This window comes from Ovis aries, chromosome 10 (genome assembly GCF_016772045.2).
Source record: "Ovis aries strain OAR_USU_Benz2616 breed Rambouillet chromosome 10, ARS-UI_Ramb_v3.0, whole genome shotgun sequence".
Taxonomy (NCBI): Eukaryota; Metazoa; Chordata; class Mammalia; order Artiodactyla; family Bovidae; genus Ovis; species Ovis aries.
In genome coordinates, this window is record NC_056063.1 from 76,506,240 (window position 1) to 76,522,863 (window position 16,624).

General features: G+C 51.5%; 2 protein-coding genes across 13 annotated transcripts in view; one reads left to right on the forward strand and one right to left on the reverse strand.

Annotated features, from left to right (window-relative positions):
• Positions 1–13,066, forward strand: part of PCCA (propionyl-CoA carboxylase subunit alpha) — a 378,551-nt gene extending 365,485 nt beyond the window's left edge. Inside the window, exons 23-24 of one of the 2 annotated variants that reach the window (XM_015098256.3) lie at positions 8,272–8,349; positions 11,450–13,066. In XM_015098256.3, the coding sequence (XP_014953742.2) occupies positions 8,272–8,349; positions 11,450–11,518 (147 nt within the window). In that variant the 3' untranslated portion in view covers positions 11,519–13,066. Of the gene's footprint in view, positions 1–8,271 lie in introns of both variants that reach the window. The other variant, XM_060394658.1, reaches the window with a different exon arrangement.
• Positions 12,887–16,624, reverse strand: part of GGACT (gamma-glutamylamine cyclotransferase) — a 52,879-nt gene continuing 49,141 nt past the window's right edge. For all 11 annotated transcript variants that reach the window (XM_027973756.3, XM_042255037.2, XM_060394659.1 and 8 more), the window contains 2 exons: positions 14,199–14,349; positions 12,887–13,853 (listed from right to left, as the gene is read on the reverse strand). In XM_027973756.3, the coding sequence (XP_027829557.1) occupies positions 13,412–13,853; positions 14,199–14,260 (504 nt within the window). In that variant the 5' untranslated portion in view covers positions 14,261–14,349 and the 3' untranslated portion in view covers positions 12,887–13,411. The remainder of the gene's footprint in view (positions 13,854–14,198; positions 14,350–16,624) is intronic.

Consider the following 16,624-nt stretch of genomic DNA (forward strand, 5'->3'; position numbering starts at 1 on the left):
ATCCCAGGGACCGGGGAGCCTGGTGGGCTGCTGTCTATGGGGTCGCACAGAGTCGGACACAACTGAAGCGACTTAGCAGCAGCAGCAGCAGCAGAATGCATATAAGCATGTAAACCAACAAGAAATGAAGTCAGGGTGGATTGAGAACAGCTAGAATCACACATTTAATTCAGAAAACAGTTGCCAGAGTGACTTTTATATGCCTTTCCTGTGTGCCTTTTTCATCTTCCTTCTGAAAATAATCTTAAAATAACTGATTTTTCGTTTTGAAAAAATACCTACTTTTCTATACATTTAACAATATCATAAACCAGGGGCACTTCTATAATCAAAGCTAACATTTAAAAGATAACTTGTTTTAAGTTTTTAAACTACTGTCTTTATAATTTCTTGAACAAAAATATTAAAAATATATGTTCTTTCAGAATGATGCTGAATATATTTTTCTTTTCCCCAGCATTAGACTCACCACTGCTGAATTTGTGGTACAATTTTCATTTTGGCTTTGACATAAGAAACAAAAAATAAAAGTGAGGCAACCATGGGGACATTTTAATATTGCATTTGAGTAAGATTCTTTCAAGTTCTGTTTAGATTCTACAGTCATCTGCGATTTGCATCAGAAATGCTCATCTAGTTTGATGGATATTAACTTATTGTGGTGTAGTCATTTCATGATCTATGAACTTCAACTCATTTGGCTGTATACCTTAAATTTATACAGTATACTCATGTCAGTTATACCTAAATAAAATGGGAAATTACAAGAAAAAGAAAAAGAAACAGTACCCATCTAATACATCACACACTATGAGACATGAACCAGAAGCAGGCTGTATACCCATTTACATTTCCTTCTTTCTTAATTATGATTTTGTAAGTGACTAGTTTGTCAGACCAGGTAAAATCCTAGATCGGTATTAAGTACCTGTTGCTGCTTTTTTAAACCACTTAGCCTGTTCAGTTTTGGCAAGACAAGAGTTTGGAGTAGCTTAGTGGGGCTGAGATGAGGAAGACCCACTTTGTAATGAAACTGACCGTTAGCAGAAGGGTCATTAGCTGTTTGAGATTGCTGCTCTCATGAACAATTGTCTTAGGCAAAAAACAAAAAATGGCATATTCTATAAAGTGCACAAGGAGAACATAAAGTGTGGGATCAGTACTAGGCGTGCCCCCCAAGATTCATGCTGGTTGACTTTCCTCCCGGCATGTGTTCCTCTGGGGGGCGGGGCGGGTGGGGACGACCACTGCTCTGGAGACACGGGTGTGTGCACGGCACTCAGAGCTGCCCAGCGTCCCTGAACCACCTGTGACTGCGCTTACGGCAGATCGAATGAACCTGCCAGGAGACCTTCCCCTTCGCCTTTGAGGCCGCCTCTGCCCGCAGGTCTCCCACAGGAGAAGGGCTGAGTGGGGGTGACTTCAACCTCACGCAGCCCAGTATTGAGAGCCACATCTCCCTGGCAGAGGACCGAGCCTGGGTGTTGGATAGAGTCTCCAGTTTCTAGGATGTCCAGTCCTGAAAGAATTGCCATTATTGTTTCCACTTTTACATAGCGGGGGCAATTCAGTGTGTTGCATAAGCTGCCCGTGTCTCATGCACACCTGGCTGTATTCCAAGGCACGTCTAGCTTCATGCGCTCGTTCTGGAACATTTTTCAACTTTAAATTATGAAATACTACAGACATAGAGAACATTGTAGAGTATAATAATGCAGGTACTCATGTGCTCTCTGCTCACCTTTACCATATTTTCCTTCAGATTTTATTTATTTAACAAAACATGGCCGATACGGAGAACTTGCCTGTGGCCTCTGCCCAGCAGAATTCCTGCCCTGCCTTCTTCAGAGGAATGGCCATCCTGAATTTGGCCTTTCTATCTTCTCCAGATGACATTTATTTTTGACTGTTGTTGATAAGTTTTTGTTGATCGTAACAGGTGGGGAGTTTTTACAGTTTTAACTTGACAAGGATCAATATAAAATGAAATATTTCTGTGGACCAGTCAGATATTGTAGGCATGTCTACAAGTTGGCATCTGATTTTATTTTTCAAGGGATGATCTCCTTGGGGTGAGGCAACATGTTTTCTTTGTTTTAAACGTTTTTGAAGATGACAATTCCCAACCTTAAGGAGATTCCAAATACTTTCACTTGCCATTTTGCTAAAAATAATAGTACCAATAATAAATTTTAAAAGGTCATTGTCTCACAGAGTCCTTTAAAGCAGCGTGCTTCACATAGATTGAGAATTCAGAGTGATTTGTTAAAGGTACCATCAGTGACATCAGTTTTAACTGGTTTTCTTTGTAACTTAGAGGTTCTGACTCCGGTTTTGAGCTCACTTTGGGGTGGTGGGAAGTAGTAATTCTCTTCATTTTAAGGAATTTCCCGAAAAGCTGGACACGTTTTGTACTGGCCGCCTCTCATTATTCTTGCCCCAGACTCTGAGCTCCCCGCTTTGATGCCCAGCTTGCGTCCAGGTCAGGATGGCAGCCTTGGATGGGAGGGCAAGGAGACCCCAGGAGTGCTGGGCTGGGCCAGTGCCTCTCCCCTTAGCAGCCTCCTGAGGGAGTCTTGGGTGCCCAGACCCAGTAAAGGAGGCCTCACGCTGCAGATAAGGGCTTTGGCAGCGTTTCCGTCGCCTGCCCGCTCTTTCTTTGTAATCTGATGATGGTTCCTTCCATCGCTGCTTAAACACTGCCCGGTCTCCTGGGGTCTCTTCTCCCACCCTCTTTACATGAAGATCTTGGGATGTGAATGCACGTCTCTTCTTTGGGAAATATCAGGGGATATTACCCACCCTATCTTACCAGCTCAGAAAGAGGAAGTTATTATAATCAGATCCTCGCATTGCTTTTTAACCAAATCTAAGATGCCTTTTGCTTGTAGCTGTTAACAGCGTCTGTCTTCAGATCTAAGGGCCTCAAAATGCACCGCATTCAGGCACCTGTGTTCTCAGTCGCACAGCCTTTAAAACTGTAATTGAAGGATTTTCACTTTTGTGGAGTCGGCAGCAGGGTTGACACTGATCCCTGCTTTCAGGTGGCCCAGCGCAGCAGAAGGGGAGACCAGGGCGGGCCGGTGAGCCCTCCGAGCCTTCTGTCTAATTTGGCAGAAAAACACAGAACGTAGGACAACAAAAGAAGGCTACCTTTTCCATAAAAATTCTTCCCACCCACCCTTCTCCCCCCACTCCCCCACAAAAAAAGGGATTTAATTTTTCAGCTGCATGCAGTGATTTGGTGCTCACTCTTGCATTGAAACAGTTGCTGTCTGAACAGGCAGGAAACACTTTTCTTTTAATTGCTGAAATCATTCGGAAGTGCTTCGTGCCCTGCTTCTATACAGCAGATGCTGTGCATTAATTGGCCTGCGTAGAAGTGACCCAGGGTTCCTTGCAGCGGGCCCAGTTTTAGGCAGAGGGCTTAAACAGCTTATTTATTATTTCGTATAATTTGGCGTACGTTATGTGCTCCTGCACGTGTCGTATTTCATGGTCTGCAGTTTCTAATGTCATGTGGGTTTCAAAACCTGTGTTTCTCTGGTAATGTACTAGCAGCAGGTAAGCTCAAAATACCATCCATCAGGAGCTAATTTTTTATCCAGATACTCCAGTGACTGATGAACCTGTCTTTTGTATGAATGTTCAGCGCAGTAGAAAGCCATATGCCACTGGCACAGTTTCCCGTGCATACTTTAGAGATGCTAGAGAGTAGGCTTATGGGGGGGCGGGGGGGGGACCCTCCACGCCATTTGTGGCCTCTTTCCTCTATTTCCAGGATAACGCCTTAAAAACAGCCCTGGTTGTGGACAACAGAGGAGGATAGGGACCGTCTTAAAGGAAATCCGACTCCCACCATCCTTTTCTTCATCAGAAATATGACTGCACACTCTTAATAGGAAGCCTTGTTTTGTTACTCCCCGTCTGTTCAAAACAGACCTCAGCCCATTAGAAGGGCCTCCCTTGTGTGGAAAGACCACAGCTGTTACTGTAAATTTCATCCCGTCACTGTGTCACCCCCATTTTGTGGCTCTGAAGGATGAAATTGAGAAATGGAATACTGTGCAGTCATCCTTCACATCTCCAATTTTAGGCCTTTGCCATCATTTTCATGCTTTTATTCCAAATCAAATAACATTAGTGAGCTACAGCACCTTCTGATGAATGGCTGGTCCTGAGCGCAGCTTTCAAGTCTGGACTTGGGGTCAGTGGGGGCTTCCTTTTATGTTTGGAGGAGCTCTTTCTCCCCCGTTTCTCCTCTCTTTCTCCCACTGCACCTTCTTGGGGCTTTCTCCTTGCGTTTGCAGTTGGAACGATACAAGTTGCCAAATGCGTTCTGGCCAGAGCGGTGTCCCAGAGGGACACATGCTGGAGAAGGTTTTGTGTCTTTCCTCTCTGGGGAGGGAGTACAGCAAACCCGGTGGAAGGATATTGGGGGCTTTAATCAGAAATAAGAAGTGGTTTAAATCATTAGCACAACAAAGCCGACTATAAGCTTGAAGATAAAAGTCTCTGGGGAAAGAGTCCTCTGAAAATAAATGGAACTTGATAGATTTCCATATCATTTATAACTTCCCTTAATTACACTTGGAAGACTTGCCAGTAAAACTGGAAAATTGGCAGCCTATATCCATTAGAGTCATTTTGCCGACCATGGCAAGCAGCTGGCTTTACTGGATTTTATTTCCCATCACTCACAATTAATCATCAGCTGGAGATGTCTGAAACTCTTCAGCCCAGAGCCGTGCCGGGTGACATTCAGGCCTCCCAAACATGCTAAAATCTGCCGAGTAAATGGGCCGAGGTTTCTCCGCGGCTTACTCATTTCGGAGCAAGGCAGGCTCCCGCCTAATGAGTGCGCTCCGATAATCGGATGCGAATGTGAACCCTGACCCCGTGTCAAAGGAGAGGACGCAATAAGCCGGATGAAAGATACGGGATTCAGACCTCCAAACTTTACACCAATTAGACAGGGAGCGGCCAAATACATCAGGCCGAGTAGGTTTATCAAAAAGACTTGCATGAGGCTTGTGACCATTTTGTAAGCCCGACATTGGAGACGTCCTGTCACAATCACTAAGTCTGTTATCAGATGATCCACCGGCGTGTCGGGGAAGTGTGCGCCCGCAAACCCCGCGGCGGCCCCGGCCCCGCGTGCGCGCTGTCGGGTGGAGACCCGGCCGTCCAGCGCCCTCTCTGCTCAGCCAGCTCGCGCCCCGGCTTCCAAGCACACGGGGGAGATGTGGGCGGTGTTCTGTTGCTCCTGGAGCTCGGGGAGGGGAGGGTGAAAGGCACCCCTAGACAAGGAAGCTTCCAGATTGTTGAGGGGAGAGGCCTGTGTCCTGCCGCCCGGGTGACTGTTGGCGCTGGAGCCCGTGGGCCCCGCAGGTCGGGGGAGTAGCCACAGTCCCAGCCCCTGTCTCTGTTCTTTGGCGTCCGGCCTGTACTGTGTTCGCTTCCCTGCCTGATTGGCGAGGGACGAAATAGCTTGAATTTAGGTCAGGTTCACGTGCGTCTACACGGTTGCGTGCCGTGTGTGCGTGCGTGCATAACACGATTCTGCTGACCGCAACGCGTCTGTTTGGTGGAGCGTCAGGGAACAACTTATCCCAGAGTTTTTTCCTCTTTCAGGGACTAAGGAGCAAAAAGCACGCCACAGAGCAGATTGTTGTGCGTGAATGAGTGAGTGCAGAAGGAGACATGAATTAAAGTTCCACCAGAGAACGCAAGTCAAGTCGAGGCCAGCAGAGGTGGGGGAAGAAGGAGGGAGCCAGACAGGATGAGGAGGAGGGAGCCTGGAGGGCCCGAGGCAGCGGCACTCCAGTCGCGGGTGCTTTCACGGAAGCCCTTCTAAGCAGCTCTTCTGGGCACCCTTGTCAGTCTGCTCTCCGCCCCCTGGGTGACCATTGAAACCTCCCAGGTTCATTGGTTTCTTTTTCGTAGTCGATTGAGAGACACGACCTGGGAGAAGGCATGGTTCTCGCTGGGCACCTGCCTACCTCTCCCGAGTATCTCTGCTGGATCAGAGGTTGTGTTTTTCCGGTGGGTGATTGGAGACCCACCCCTCGCAGCTACCTGTACATCCCCTCCTGGCTGCTGGCGCACAGAGCCGCTGGGACCTGCAGGTCACTGGAGCCCCAGAAGCTTCTGGCCGTCTCCACCGCCGCCAGGCTCCAAGGCTCTGCTTGCACCTCCAGTGTAGCTGGCTTGAGCTGGACTGGGGCTGTGGCCAGTCCCCCAGCCCTTCTACGCCCCCTGGGTGACCACTGGAAATCTTCCAGGTTCATTCGTTTCTTTTTCACAGTCGCTTTAACTGCGAGGTCACTTTTTGGAGGATCCTGTAGAGCAGCGGTGAAGGGCTGTATCTGGCCGGCAGTGCCAAGCAGCTGCCAGAGAGGCACGCTGGTGCTCGCCACAGAGATGCCCTTGGGGCCGAGGACAGAGAGGTGGGCTCTGGGCACTCAGACACCAGCAAGGAAGCCCAGCTGGGCGAGGGTGCCAGGCGAGCGCCCGTGGCTCCCTCTGTGAGGAAGGAGCTCTCGGAGCCCAGAGGCGGAGAACCCATCACAATTTTTTAGACGGAACTTCCGTTGCCGAATTCCAGATCCACTTCCCAGAAAGTTCCGTGGGCCCTGAGGCTGGAACGCGCATCCCGGGTGGGAACGCTGCTGTGTGCGGCTAGCCCTGGACCTGCTGCCTCTGAGAGCCATGGTCTGGGCCCGCCGGGTGTGCAGGCAGGGCTCCTCCCATCTCGCCATGTCCCTCCTGCCTCTGAAAAGAGAGAAAAAGGCTCTGAGGTGCTGCCTCTCGGGCTGGCCGTTCTGACACCCCCCACGTGGTGAGGACGGACCCGCAGTTGGCTCTCGGCTCCCTGGAAGGCAGGCGCTGGTGGGTCACGGAGGGCCGCGGGCGCCACGTGTCCGCTCAGCTCTCCAGCCTCCGTGCCAGCCGCCAAGCTTGGCATCCCCTCTCCTCCCACATATCCCGTGCCAGGGAGCAGCAGCCCACCACCCAACCGGTGGAGGAGAGGAGCACGCGGGCTCAAGCGGCACTGGTGCCAGCAAGACAGCCTGTGCGGCGCAGGGGGCTGTGGGGGCCCGGGGATCGTTGGGGGATTTGGGGGGAAGGAACGTTCTCGGGCACTTCTGCCTCGCGAGATGGGCGCCGGTGTCCAGCAGCCCTCCAGAGAGCCGGGTGCCCCAGGAGGTTCAGCTCTCCCATTTTGAAGACGGGGGCTCTTTCCACGAAGAGAGGAGGAGAACGCAGCCTGGCTCCTGGTGCTGTCCCGTCAAGAGCAGAGAAAGGAGAAGATCCAGAAGGGCCCTTGTTCACCCTGAGACCTGGGTGGGAGTCCCAGGTTGAGCCCCAGGGGTTTATATGGCAGCCCCGCCTGGAGTTCCCCCACACCGGCTGGTGAACAGTAGTCAGTGCCCCTTGCAAGGAGGGGACAGGGCGCTAGAGGGCACTCCATGGAGGAGTGGCTCCCTCCACCTGCTTGTCTTGCAAAGGCTGGGACAGTGTCCCTGTGACCTGGGTGCTTGGCTCTGGTTCGCAGCCCCCCAGGGCTCCACACAGAAAGTCCGCCGTTTGCTAACAGCTTTACCAGGATGAAGTTCACACACAATACAATCACCCTGTAAGGCGTGCACCTCAGTGGCTTGGCCTCTTCACACAATCGTGTGGCCATCACCACAGCCAGCCTTAGAACGCCGTCACCCCCAGAGGAACCCTGCACCCATCCGCAGGCACTCCCCTCCCCGCCACTGGAAACCACGAGTCTTTTTGTCTGTAGAGACGTGCTAATTCTGGATGCTTCGATTAAGGGAAGACATTCTGTTTCTGCCACATCTCTTTGGCAGAAGTTGATTCAGAGGTTCCCTGGGGAAAGCCCCACCAGTAGCACCCAAAACCTCCAGTTGTCAGGGATAGTTTTCAGATGATGACTTAACAAGGGAAGGGCCTTTGTCTGCGGTCCCCCAAAGATGTGCTTGGAATATAAAGTATTAGAGACAATTTTTGTTTGTTTTTTTGGCTGCATGGCTTGTGGGATCTTAGTTCCCCGACCAAGGATGGAACCCGGGGCCCTCGGCAGTAAAAGCGCAGAGTCGTAACCCTTGGACCACCAGGGAATTCCCAAGTACTAAGAGACTCTTGCTGTTGCGATTATATTTCAGAGCTTTGACGAAGACTCAACAGCCTCCCTCTTGAACGTTGTTGTGAAATTCGAATGCTTTTCACACGCCTGTCCCCTCTTTGTGCGTTTTCCAGGTAGCAGAAGGTCAGGAAATCTGTGTGATTGAAGCCATGAAGATGCAGAACAGTATGACGGCTGGGAAGACTGGCAAGGTACGTCCCCAAGGGCCATGCCTTGATGGCAAGCGGAGCCTCCACCTTGGAGTCCTAGATGTCGGGCCTGGGAGAGTCTGTGTGACATCCGGGGTGCAGGAGGGGATGGGTTGAAGAACAATTGTTCTTCACCTTAATGTCTTTCAAATTAAGGGGTCTTTAATTTTTAATGTTTACATCTGTCTTAAAGGCAGTGAGTTATCTGAGACATAGGTGACCCAGCAGGAAATGGTTTTTAGAGATTGCAGAAATTAATGCAACTCTACAAAGGTAACTTCTCCACAAAGAGAACAATTCAATTTTAGATCAAGAGGAGCTGAAAGGCCCACATACACATGTGGGACTTCACGATTCAGGGAGGGGGGGAAAAAAGAGAGAGAGATGTATTACTGAGATTTGTTAAAACTTCTTAAATGTACTTTCTGTCGAAGAAAATAGGAAAGTCCTTTTAAGCGTAACTTCATCATTCTTCCCAACTTGAAAGGCACCGTTTGTAGCAGAACGATGCTTTTCTGAAGGGTGTTTTGCTTTGGAAGCACTGCACAGTGGAGCGAGGCGTGGCTCGTGTGTGGGGACAGCAGTGCAGACTGGCCGTGTTCTGCGCTGTGGTCACTCCTGGGAAGGGCCCTGGAGCCTCGGGTACGGTGGGTGTCCTGGCAGAGAGGCACTGGCGGCCGCCTGTGGAGTTGGCGTCAGACGCGGCCTCTGTCCGCCTCCCACAGAGCAAGTGAAACCCGTGTTCAGGGGCCAGGCCAACGGGGACGCCCAGTCCCACCCCAGCCGGGAGGACAGAGGCCCAGTGCCGGGCCCAGCTGGAGGGGGCTTCGGACGACTGTTCCCAGTCTCCTCCCAGTTTGGGGAGACTGATGCGATCTGGGCTCCAGGGGAATCCTGCTTGCCATACCTGATTCCTTTCTAAGACGTGAACGAGAACATGTTGGTTTGTGTTCCTGTAAAAATTGTTCTATGCGTTCCTCGGGATTAGCTGACATTTACGCTGCATTGTTGGCACGAGATTTCCCTTCGTGATGAGAACCTGGCCTCATTTGGAGGATCCAGAATATGTGTCTGATGCACACCAAGGGCCAGTGTGCCAGGCTGGGGATCCGATCCTGAAACGAACACAGCCTTAGCTCCCTCAGGGATCCAGGAGCCTGCCCCTGCGTGTGGTTGATGGCTTCAGGGCCCAGAGCCTCATGGGACTCCTGGCTGCTGTCAGGAAGCTGAGGGGCTCTAGATGAACCTGCACGTTGGCCTTGCCCTGCCTGCTCAGTCCTGCCCCCCAGGGCAGAGGAGCGGGCCCAAGCCTGCCTGGGGCTGGCGGTTCTTGCTCTGAGAGGCCAGTTTACCTCCCGCGGCCCGGTTCACAGTGGAGGCAGGCCATCTAGTCTTGAGTCACAGCATTATGACGGACACAGCTGTCAAAACACCAGAGGCTCCAGACCTTAAAAAGCAACCAGTTCATTTTAGTTGCTCAGTCATGTCTGACTGTTTGCAACCCCATGGACTGCAGCACGCCAGGCCTCCCCGTCCATCACCAACTCCCGGAGTCCACTCAGACTCATGTCCATTGAGTCGGTGATGCCATCCAGCCATCTCATCCTCTGTCGTCCCCTTCTCCTCCTGCCTGCAATCTTCCCCAGCATCAGGGTCTTATCCAATGAGTCAAATCTTCGCATGAGGTGGCCAAAGTATTGGAGTTTCAGCTTCAACGTCAGTCCCTCCAATGAACACCCAGGACTGATCTCCTTTAGGATGGACTGGTTGGATCTCCTTGCAGTCCAAGGGACTCTCGAGTCTTCTCCAATAGCACAGTTCAAAAGCATCAGTTGTTCGGCACTCAGCTTTCTTTACAGTCCAACTCTCACATCATACATGACCACTGGAAAAACCATAGCTTTGACTAGACGGACCTTTGTTGGCAAAGTAATGTCTCTGCTTTTTAATAAGCTGTCTAGGTTGGTCAGAGCTTTTCTTCCAAGGAGCAAGTGTCTTTTAATTTCATAGCTGCAGTCACCATCTGCAGTGATTTTGGAGCCCAAGAAAATAAGTCACCGTTTCCATTGTTTCCACATCTATTTGCCATGAAGTGATGGGACTAGATGTCATGATCTTAGTTTTCTGAATGTTGAGCTTTAAGCCAACTTTTTCACTCTCTTCTTTCATCAAGAGGCTCTTTAGTTCTTCGCTTTCTGCCATAAGGGTGGTGTCATCTGCATATCTGAGGTTACAGAAAAAAGGCAGCCACTTCAGTGCAAACAGCCCCGTGGAACGAGGCCTTCCAAGTGTTGCCACGTAGGTTCTCTTCTTCCCGAAAGGCCCAGGCTGGAACTCAGGGGATGAAGGCCGCTCTCGCCACTGCAGGCCAGGGCACCCAACCCACAGCTCTGGCTGTTTTGCCACTTGCTCAGACGGCCAGTGACTTCTAACCTTATGCCTACTTCTAACCTAATTCATCCTCACGTCCAGGCAAGAACCACCAAGTCCAGTGGGCTGTCTAGTTTTAACTGTGAACACAAATTTGGGAAAGCAAAAGTTGACTGAAATCAGGAGAAATTGGGGCACGGAGGTGACGTCGTGGGAGCCACGGCTTTCACCCCTCATTCTGAGAACTTCATTTCCCTTCACAGGATGCTTCGGATCAGGCCCGGGCACTTCTGCTGTTGATTAATACCTGTTCTGACTCTTGGATAATTGTGTGTGGGGTTTGGTTTTGGTTTTCTCTTTTCCTACCATTAACCGTGAGGGAGCATTTCTCCAAACCTGAACCTGTGAGAGACAGGAGGCGGGGGTGAAGACTCACCCAGCATCGTCCTCGCCGGCCTTGACCCCGGGGCGCCCGGTGCAAAGGACCGCAGCAACACGGGGCATAGCGGCTTCTAGCAGCCGCAAGGATAAGGCGGGGTGAGGGCCAGCCCCACCACGTGAGGACGCCCTCAGCGAGGTCCCCTCGACGGGCCCCCACCGCCGGCCTCCTGCCTGCGCTCCAGCACCTGCCCAGCTGCGCCTTCACTTCCAGAACCAGACAAGACTGCTTCCTCCTGGTCTGCTTAGTAATTCTTACTCTCCCCTCTTCTTTTTTTTCTTTTTCAAATTCAAGGTGAAATCGGTACATTGTAAAGCTGGAGACACAGTTGGAGAAGGAGACCTGCTTGTGGAACTGGAATGAAGCATTTGCAGCCTTTCAGTCATCACCCAATTTAATTGGCCATTTGTATTATTATTCTTTCACACTCAATTTATTCAGGCGTTCGGCAGGAGCACCCCTGCGCGGCAGATTTTACATGGTCATATTTACTCTACATATAGTCAAAACCAACATTCTGCCAAAAAAATCACCAATGGAAATTTTTTATTGATATAAATACTTGTACATATGATTTGTACTTCTGCTGTGAGATTTCCTAGTGTCCAAATGAAACCAATAAAACTGAGCATTTGTCTAAATACTAGTTTGCCCTTTTTTTGCATGAAGACAATGTACCTAAGAGGCTACAGGCTGTGCCAGTAGGCTTTAAAATACCAGCATTTCATTGGGATGCTTTTTAAAAATGTATATAAATCCCAGTTCTTTGCCTTCAGTTTCATTAAATGAGCATTTGCCACCTTGTAATCTCATTACCTGCTTTATCCTGCTTGAGGCCCTGAGTCCCGCTTGTGGTTGGCTGGTCATGATCTCCGGACGCCCAGACAGCACGCATGGTGGTATAGCAGTGAGTGTGGGTCCCCTGAGCCCGCGGGTGTGACCCCCCCCATCCCTCCCAGGGCACTAGCGTGAGCACCAGTCAGGGTTCCCAGGCCCCAGTGGTGGTGGTGGGGTTGCAGAGCCCAGCAATGGATTCCCATCATCTCTTTTTTGTTTTTGTGAAGCGAGTTTCCAATTATGAAAAAAAGGGCTAAAAATAACAGTCATGCTTTTGGAGCAGATGCAGTTAGCCATCTCAGTCTACTATTAAGTTGATGCGTGAGCGAGCTCTTCTGACGGAGAACAAGGTTACCCGGACCAGCAGCTGCACCTTCATCCGGGTCTGGAACTCTCAGGATGCGCTTCCTGCTTGCTGGTGAGTGAGCAGAGGCAGAGTCATGTGGGCCTTGAGGCCACTCTGACAGAGTGTCAGATGGAGGTGGGTAGTAACTGGTACTTCGTGCCGTGCAAAAATTATTTTAAGTGCTGTTTGTATTTGGAAGCCAAGCTTTCTGTCAGGCCTGAAGAACAAATTACTAATGCATTAGTTCTTCTCTGGAAAGCTCGTCCCCCACAGCAGCTCCCTTCTGGGGCAGGGCTCCAGTGAGCCTCTCTGAAATCGGGGTGCTCAGCTGCTCTGCTGGCCTGGCAAGTGTGTGCTTGCTATTTTGCTAGACTAGGAGGAAAAGAACCTGCTACCAGACTCAGAAAGAGGGCTAACAGTAGCACCAATACTTTTATATTCAATTTCTCAACTTGATATGATCTTTAATCATCTCTATATAAGCTTGATCTAAAAAATTGTGAAGAATGATGTCATATATATTCAAAAGAACTCTAAAATACAGCATGTGTTTCTTGAGGTTCTTTTATTACATTGAGATGTCTAAAATCAGCTTTAAAATTTTTTCTTTTCTCAGTGCTACAGGTCAGAATCAATACAGCAGGGCTGTTAAAATCTAGCTGTCACACAGACTTGATATTCATTTTAAATGTTATCTTCAGATTAAAGCAAAGCAAAAAAAAAAAAAACACGTAGCATAATCAGAAAAGCATGATAACATGAGTTTTCAAATGCCATTTAGGGGAATTAAAGTCCTGAGTTTTTCTCATCCGGTACATTCAAACCCAAGATGCTCTTTAAGCAGCAAGCAAGAAAGCAGCATAGTGAGACAGATTTCAGAAACAGTCTTGTTATCAGTCCCTCCAAATTATTCGGGAAATCGGCTGCCACTGAAAAAGAGGTGTTCTTCCCTGCCCACCCCCTGACAGATAAGAGTATTTGTTTCAAGTACCGGTTTCCAGGGACTTTATGGCGCCCTCGTTCAGCGAGCGCGGCCCCTCGGGGCTGGTCCCGGCCTCCCTTGCCCGCTGGGCTCATCTGTTTTCCCGCGGGTTGTAGCGGAGCCCATGCTTCCCCTGTGAGTCGTAGTCATCGAGGTACGGCAGGTGGACCCACTCGGGCGGGTAGGTGGCCGTGGTGTAGACGAAGCACTCCAGGGGTGCGCGCGTGCCCTCCAGGGCCACGTGCAGGCGGGTGCGCTGGTACATGTCAGGGCAGCCCTCGAACTCGTCCAGGAAGCGCAGCATCCGCTCGTCCACCTGGTAGACCTCGCCGGCCACGCGGTGCCCACGGCCTGGCAGGTTCAGCAGCCGTGGGATGTTGTGCTCACCTGCGATCACCAGCGGGTAGGGCTCCAGCGTGCAGGCCCGGCCCCGGAAGGCCGCGTGCCCGTGGGTGCCATCCAGCAGGACCTGGTGGTTGGGCTGGCCCGTCTTCAGCGTCCCGTACACGAACACGGGGACCAGGCGGCTAGAGCTGCGGGCAGAGAAGACAGTGGACAGGTCAGGGGTGGGCGCGGCCGGCCCCGCTCCCCAGCGGCCTTCCTTGACGGACGGGGTCCCGGAGGACGGGGTCCTGGAGGACGGGCCGGCTTTGAGATCAGACTTTCAGAGGAGACAGGCTGTTCGGGGCTCAGGCCCGGCAGGGCTGCAGTTTCGTGAAGTCAGTTTTCAATAAAAGGACTTGAAACAAATATTACAGAAAAATAAATAATGAGAAGTAGACAAATATATGCACACATGTAGAGGTAGACATGTATGTGCTGTGATTATTAGCACATAAATGGCAATACATGTATGTATACCTGTATATAATAATCACCTGTCATCGGTGACACAGGGAGCTCCGGTTTCAGCGCTCAGTTTACATTCTGGCCCGGGCATGGCGTTAACTGCACCTCTCAGCGCTCCTTCCTTCTTCAGGGCCCCGGAGGTTAAGGATGCCAGCCTGGGACTCAGCAGAGAGACCTCGGCTGCAATGGAGAAGGTACGTATTTACTCACTCCTGGGTCTGGGCTGACTCCATTACATAACAGACCAAAAGTGATCGGGCATAAGGGACTCACGCAGAAACAGGGAAGTTCAGTGGCCAGGCCCCTCATCTGAGGCTGGCACCTCGCTGCCCCACTGGCCCCCAACCCACCAAACACTGCGGGACTTGGCCCCGGTGTGCCAGGCAGGCCCTGCCACCAGCCATGTGGCCGGGTGGCCCCTGGGGAAGCCACAAAGCCCTTGGGGCTTTCTTCCCAGCAAACGAGCTGGTCTGGGGGTCCAGGCCTTGCCCCATCTCTTCAGGGTGTCTGCAGCGGATGGGCAGAGCCCACGAGCCAACACGGCTGCCCCTGCCTGCCCTGTGGCCTCAGCAGCCCGCCTTGCGCAGGGCAGAGACCTGATGGAGCTCAGCTCCAGATGGCTCAGGGAGGCCAGGCTGGCGTCGGGGGGCATCGGGCAGCTGTATGGGTTTGAAAGTCAAGGTGTGAATGAGAACTTGGACTCGGGGTACAGGGGAGAGGGGACACAGGCCCCCTACTGCTGAGGGACAGGGAGGGAGGGGGTGGCATGCCTGGGGAGGACCGAAACGGCGGGGGGTAGGGAGAGGGGGGAGGGGTGGCAGGAGGACCAACCAGCCCCACCTTCCAGCACATTCTGCAGTAGCAGCTCCAGGTCGAACCCAAATACATGCTCCCACCCTCGCCAGACCGTCCCCCAGGACCCTGGTGGCCCGCGGCTCGGCCCCCCAGCCTGTCCCAGGGCCCCATCAGGCCCTCCCCCTCTTCCCAGGTGACCTCGCCCCTCCAGCCCCCTCGCCCCTCCAGCCCCCTCACCCCGGCTTACTCTCTCCTTGCTCCTCCTGGTGACCACAGAACAAGAAGAGCCGCGAGGGCGCCGAAAACCACCCAGGCCTTCAGGGCTGAGTCCCAGGTCAGTGAGGGCTGGGGCCACACAGCTGGGCCTGGCCGGCGGGGGACTGCACCCCTGAGCCCTGGGGCTCTAGCGTCCCTTCCCTCTGATTAAAGTCGCTCAGTCGTGTCCAACTCTTTGCGACCCCATGGACTATACAGTCTATGGAATTCTCCAGGCCAGAATACTGGAGTGGGTAGCCTTTCCCTTCTCCAGGGGTTCTTCCCAATCCAGGGATCGAACCCAGGTCTCCCGCATTGCAGGTGGGTTCTTTACCAGCTGAGCCGCAAGGGAAGCCCAGTGTGTCCATAAAGTGAACTAGTCAAGTAAGTTTCCAAGAAAAATAAAATCTCTACCCATTCCCACTCCCTTGCAGAGACCTGGTTAAGCCTCTCAACTGTTGTATTTGCTATTTATTAATATCTCCATATTGTTGGTGGTACCACAGCTTCCTGATGTTTTAAACCGTCTGCCTTCCTACCCCAAAGCAGGTGAGCACAGTGTTAGTTTTATGGACAGACTTTGGAACCAGGTTGCCTGAGTTGAAATCCTGGCTCTGCCACTTAACCAGCTGTGTGACCTTAAGCAAACCACATCACCCCTCTGGGACTCAGTATCCTGCACTGTCAGGAAGTGGTGTCAGCCACCCGCCTCGAGGGACCGCAGTGAGGCGCAGCAGTTCACATCGCATGCTCGGTGAGTCTGGTAAAATGCGCCTGTCACTCAGCCCCACTCCTCCAGCAGGGCTCGCATCACAGATTTTGGTGAAGTCCATATTCAGTTCAGCATCACAGCTATGTAAACACTGCTCTCAGATAAAGCACAGAGTGTACTATGATTAATTTCCTTTCTTGGACAACTTTTTGTTTTTCTTGGAATTAAAAATTGTTTCAGCTATTTTTTTCTTCTTTTTTTGTACTTTGCTCAAGTTTCTCTGACAGTCAGTCTTTCGGCCTCATGATTTCTGGAAGCGCCGTAAGAATCTTTTCCGCCCTGACCACCCATCACCTCTGTTCTCCCTTGGGGCTGTGGCTCCGTGTCCCTCCTGCCCCAGCCTGGGTCTGCAGTGCCCCGGGCTCCCCAGGCTTCTCCCAGAGCCCCATCCCTGGGTCCCACGGCCCCCTCTTAGTTGACTCCCTCATTTGATTGAAGCTGCTTCTTTACCAGCCTCAATTAATAGTGTACATAGGGTGAGAACAGAGGATGAGATGGTTGGATAGCATTACTGACTCAATGGACATGAGTTTGAATAAACTCCAGGAGTTGGTGATGGACAGGGAGGCCTGGCATGCTGCAGTCCATGGGGTCACAAAGAGTCGGACATGACTGAGCGACTGAACTGAGGAT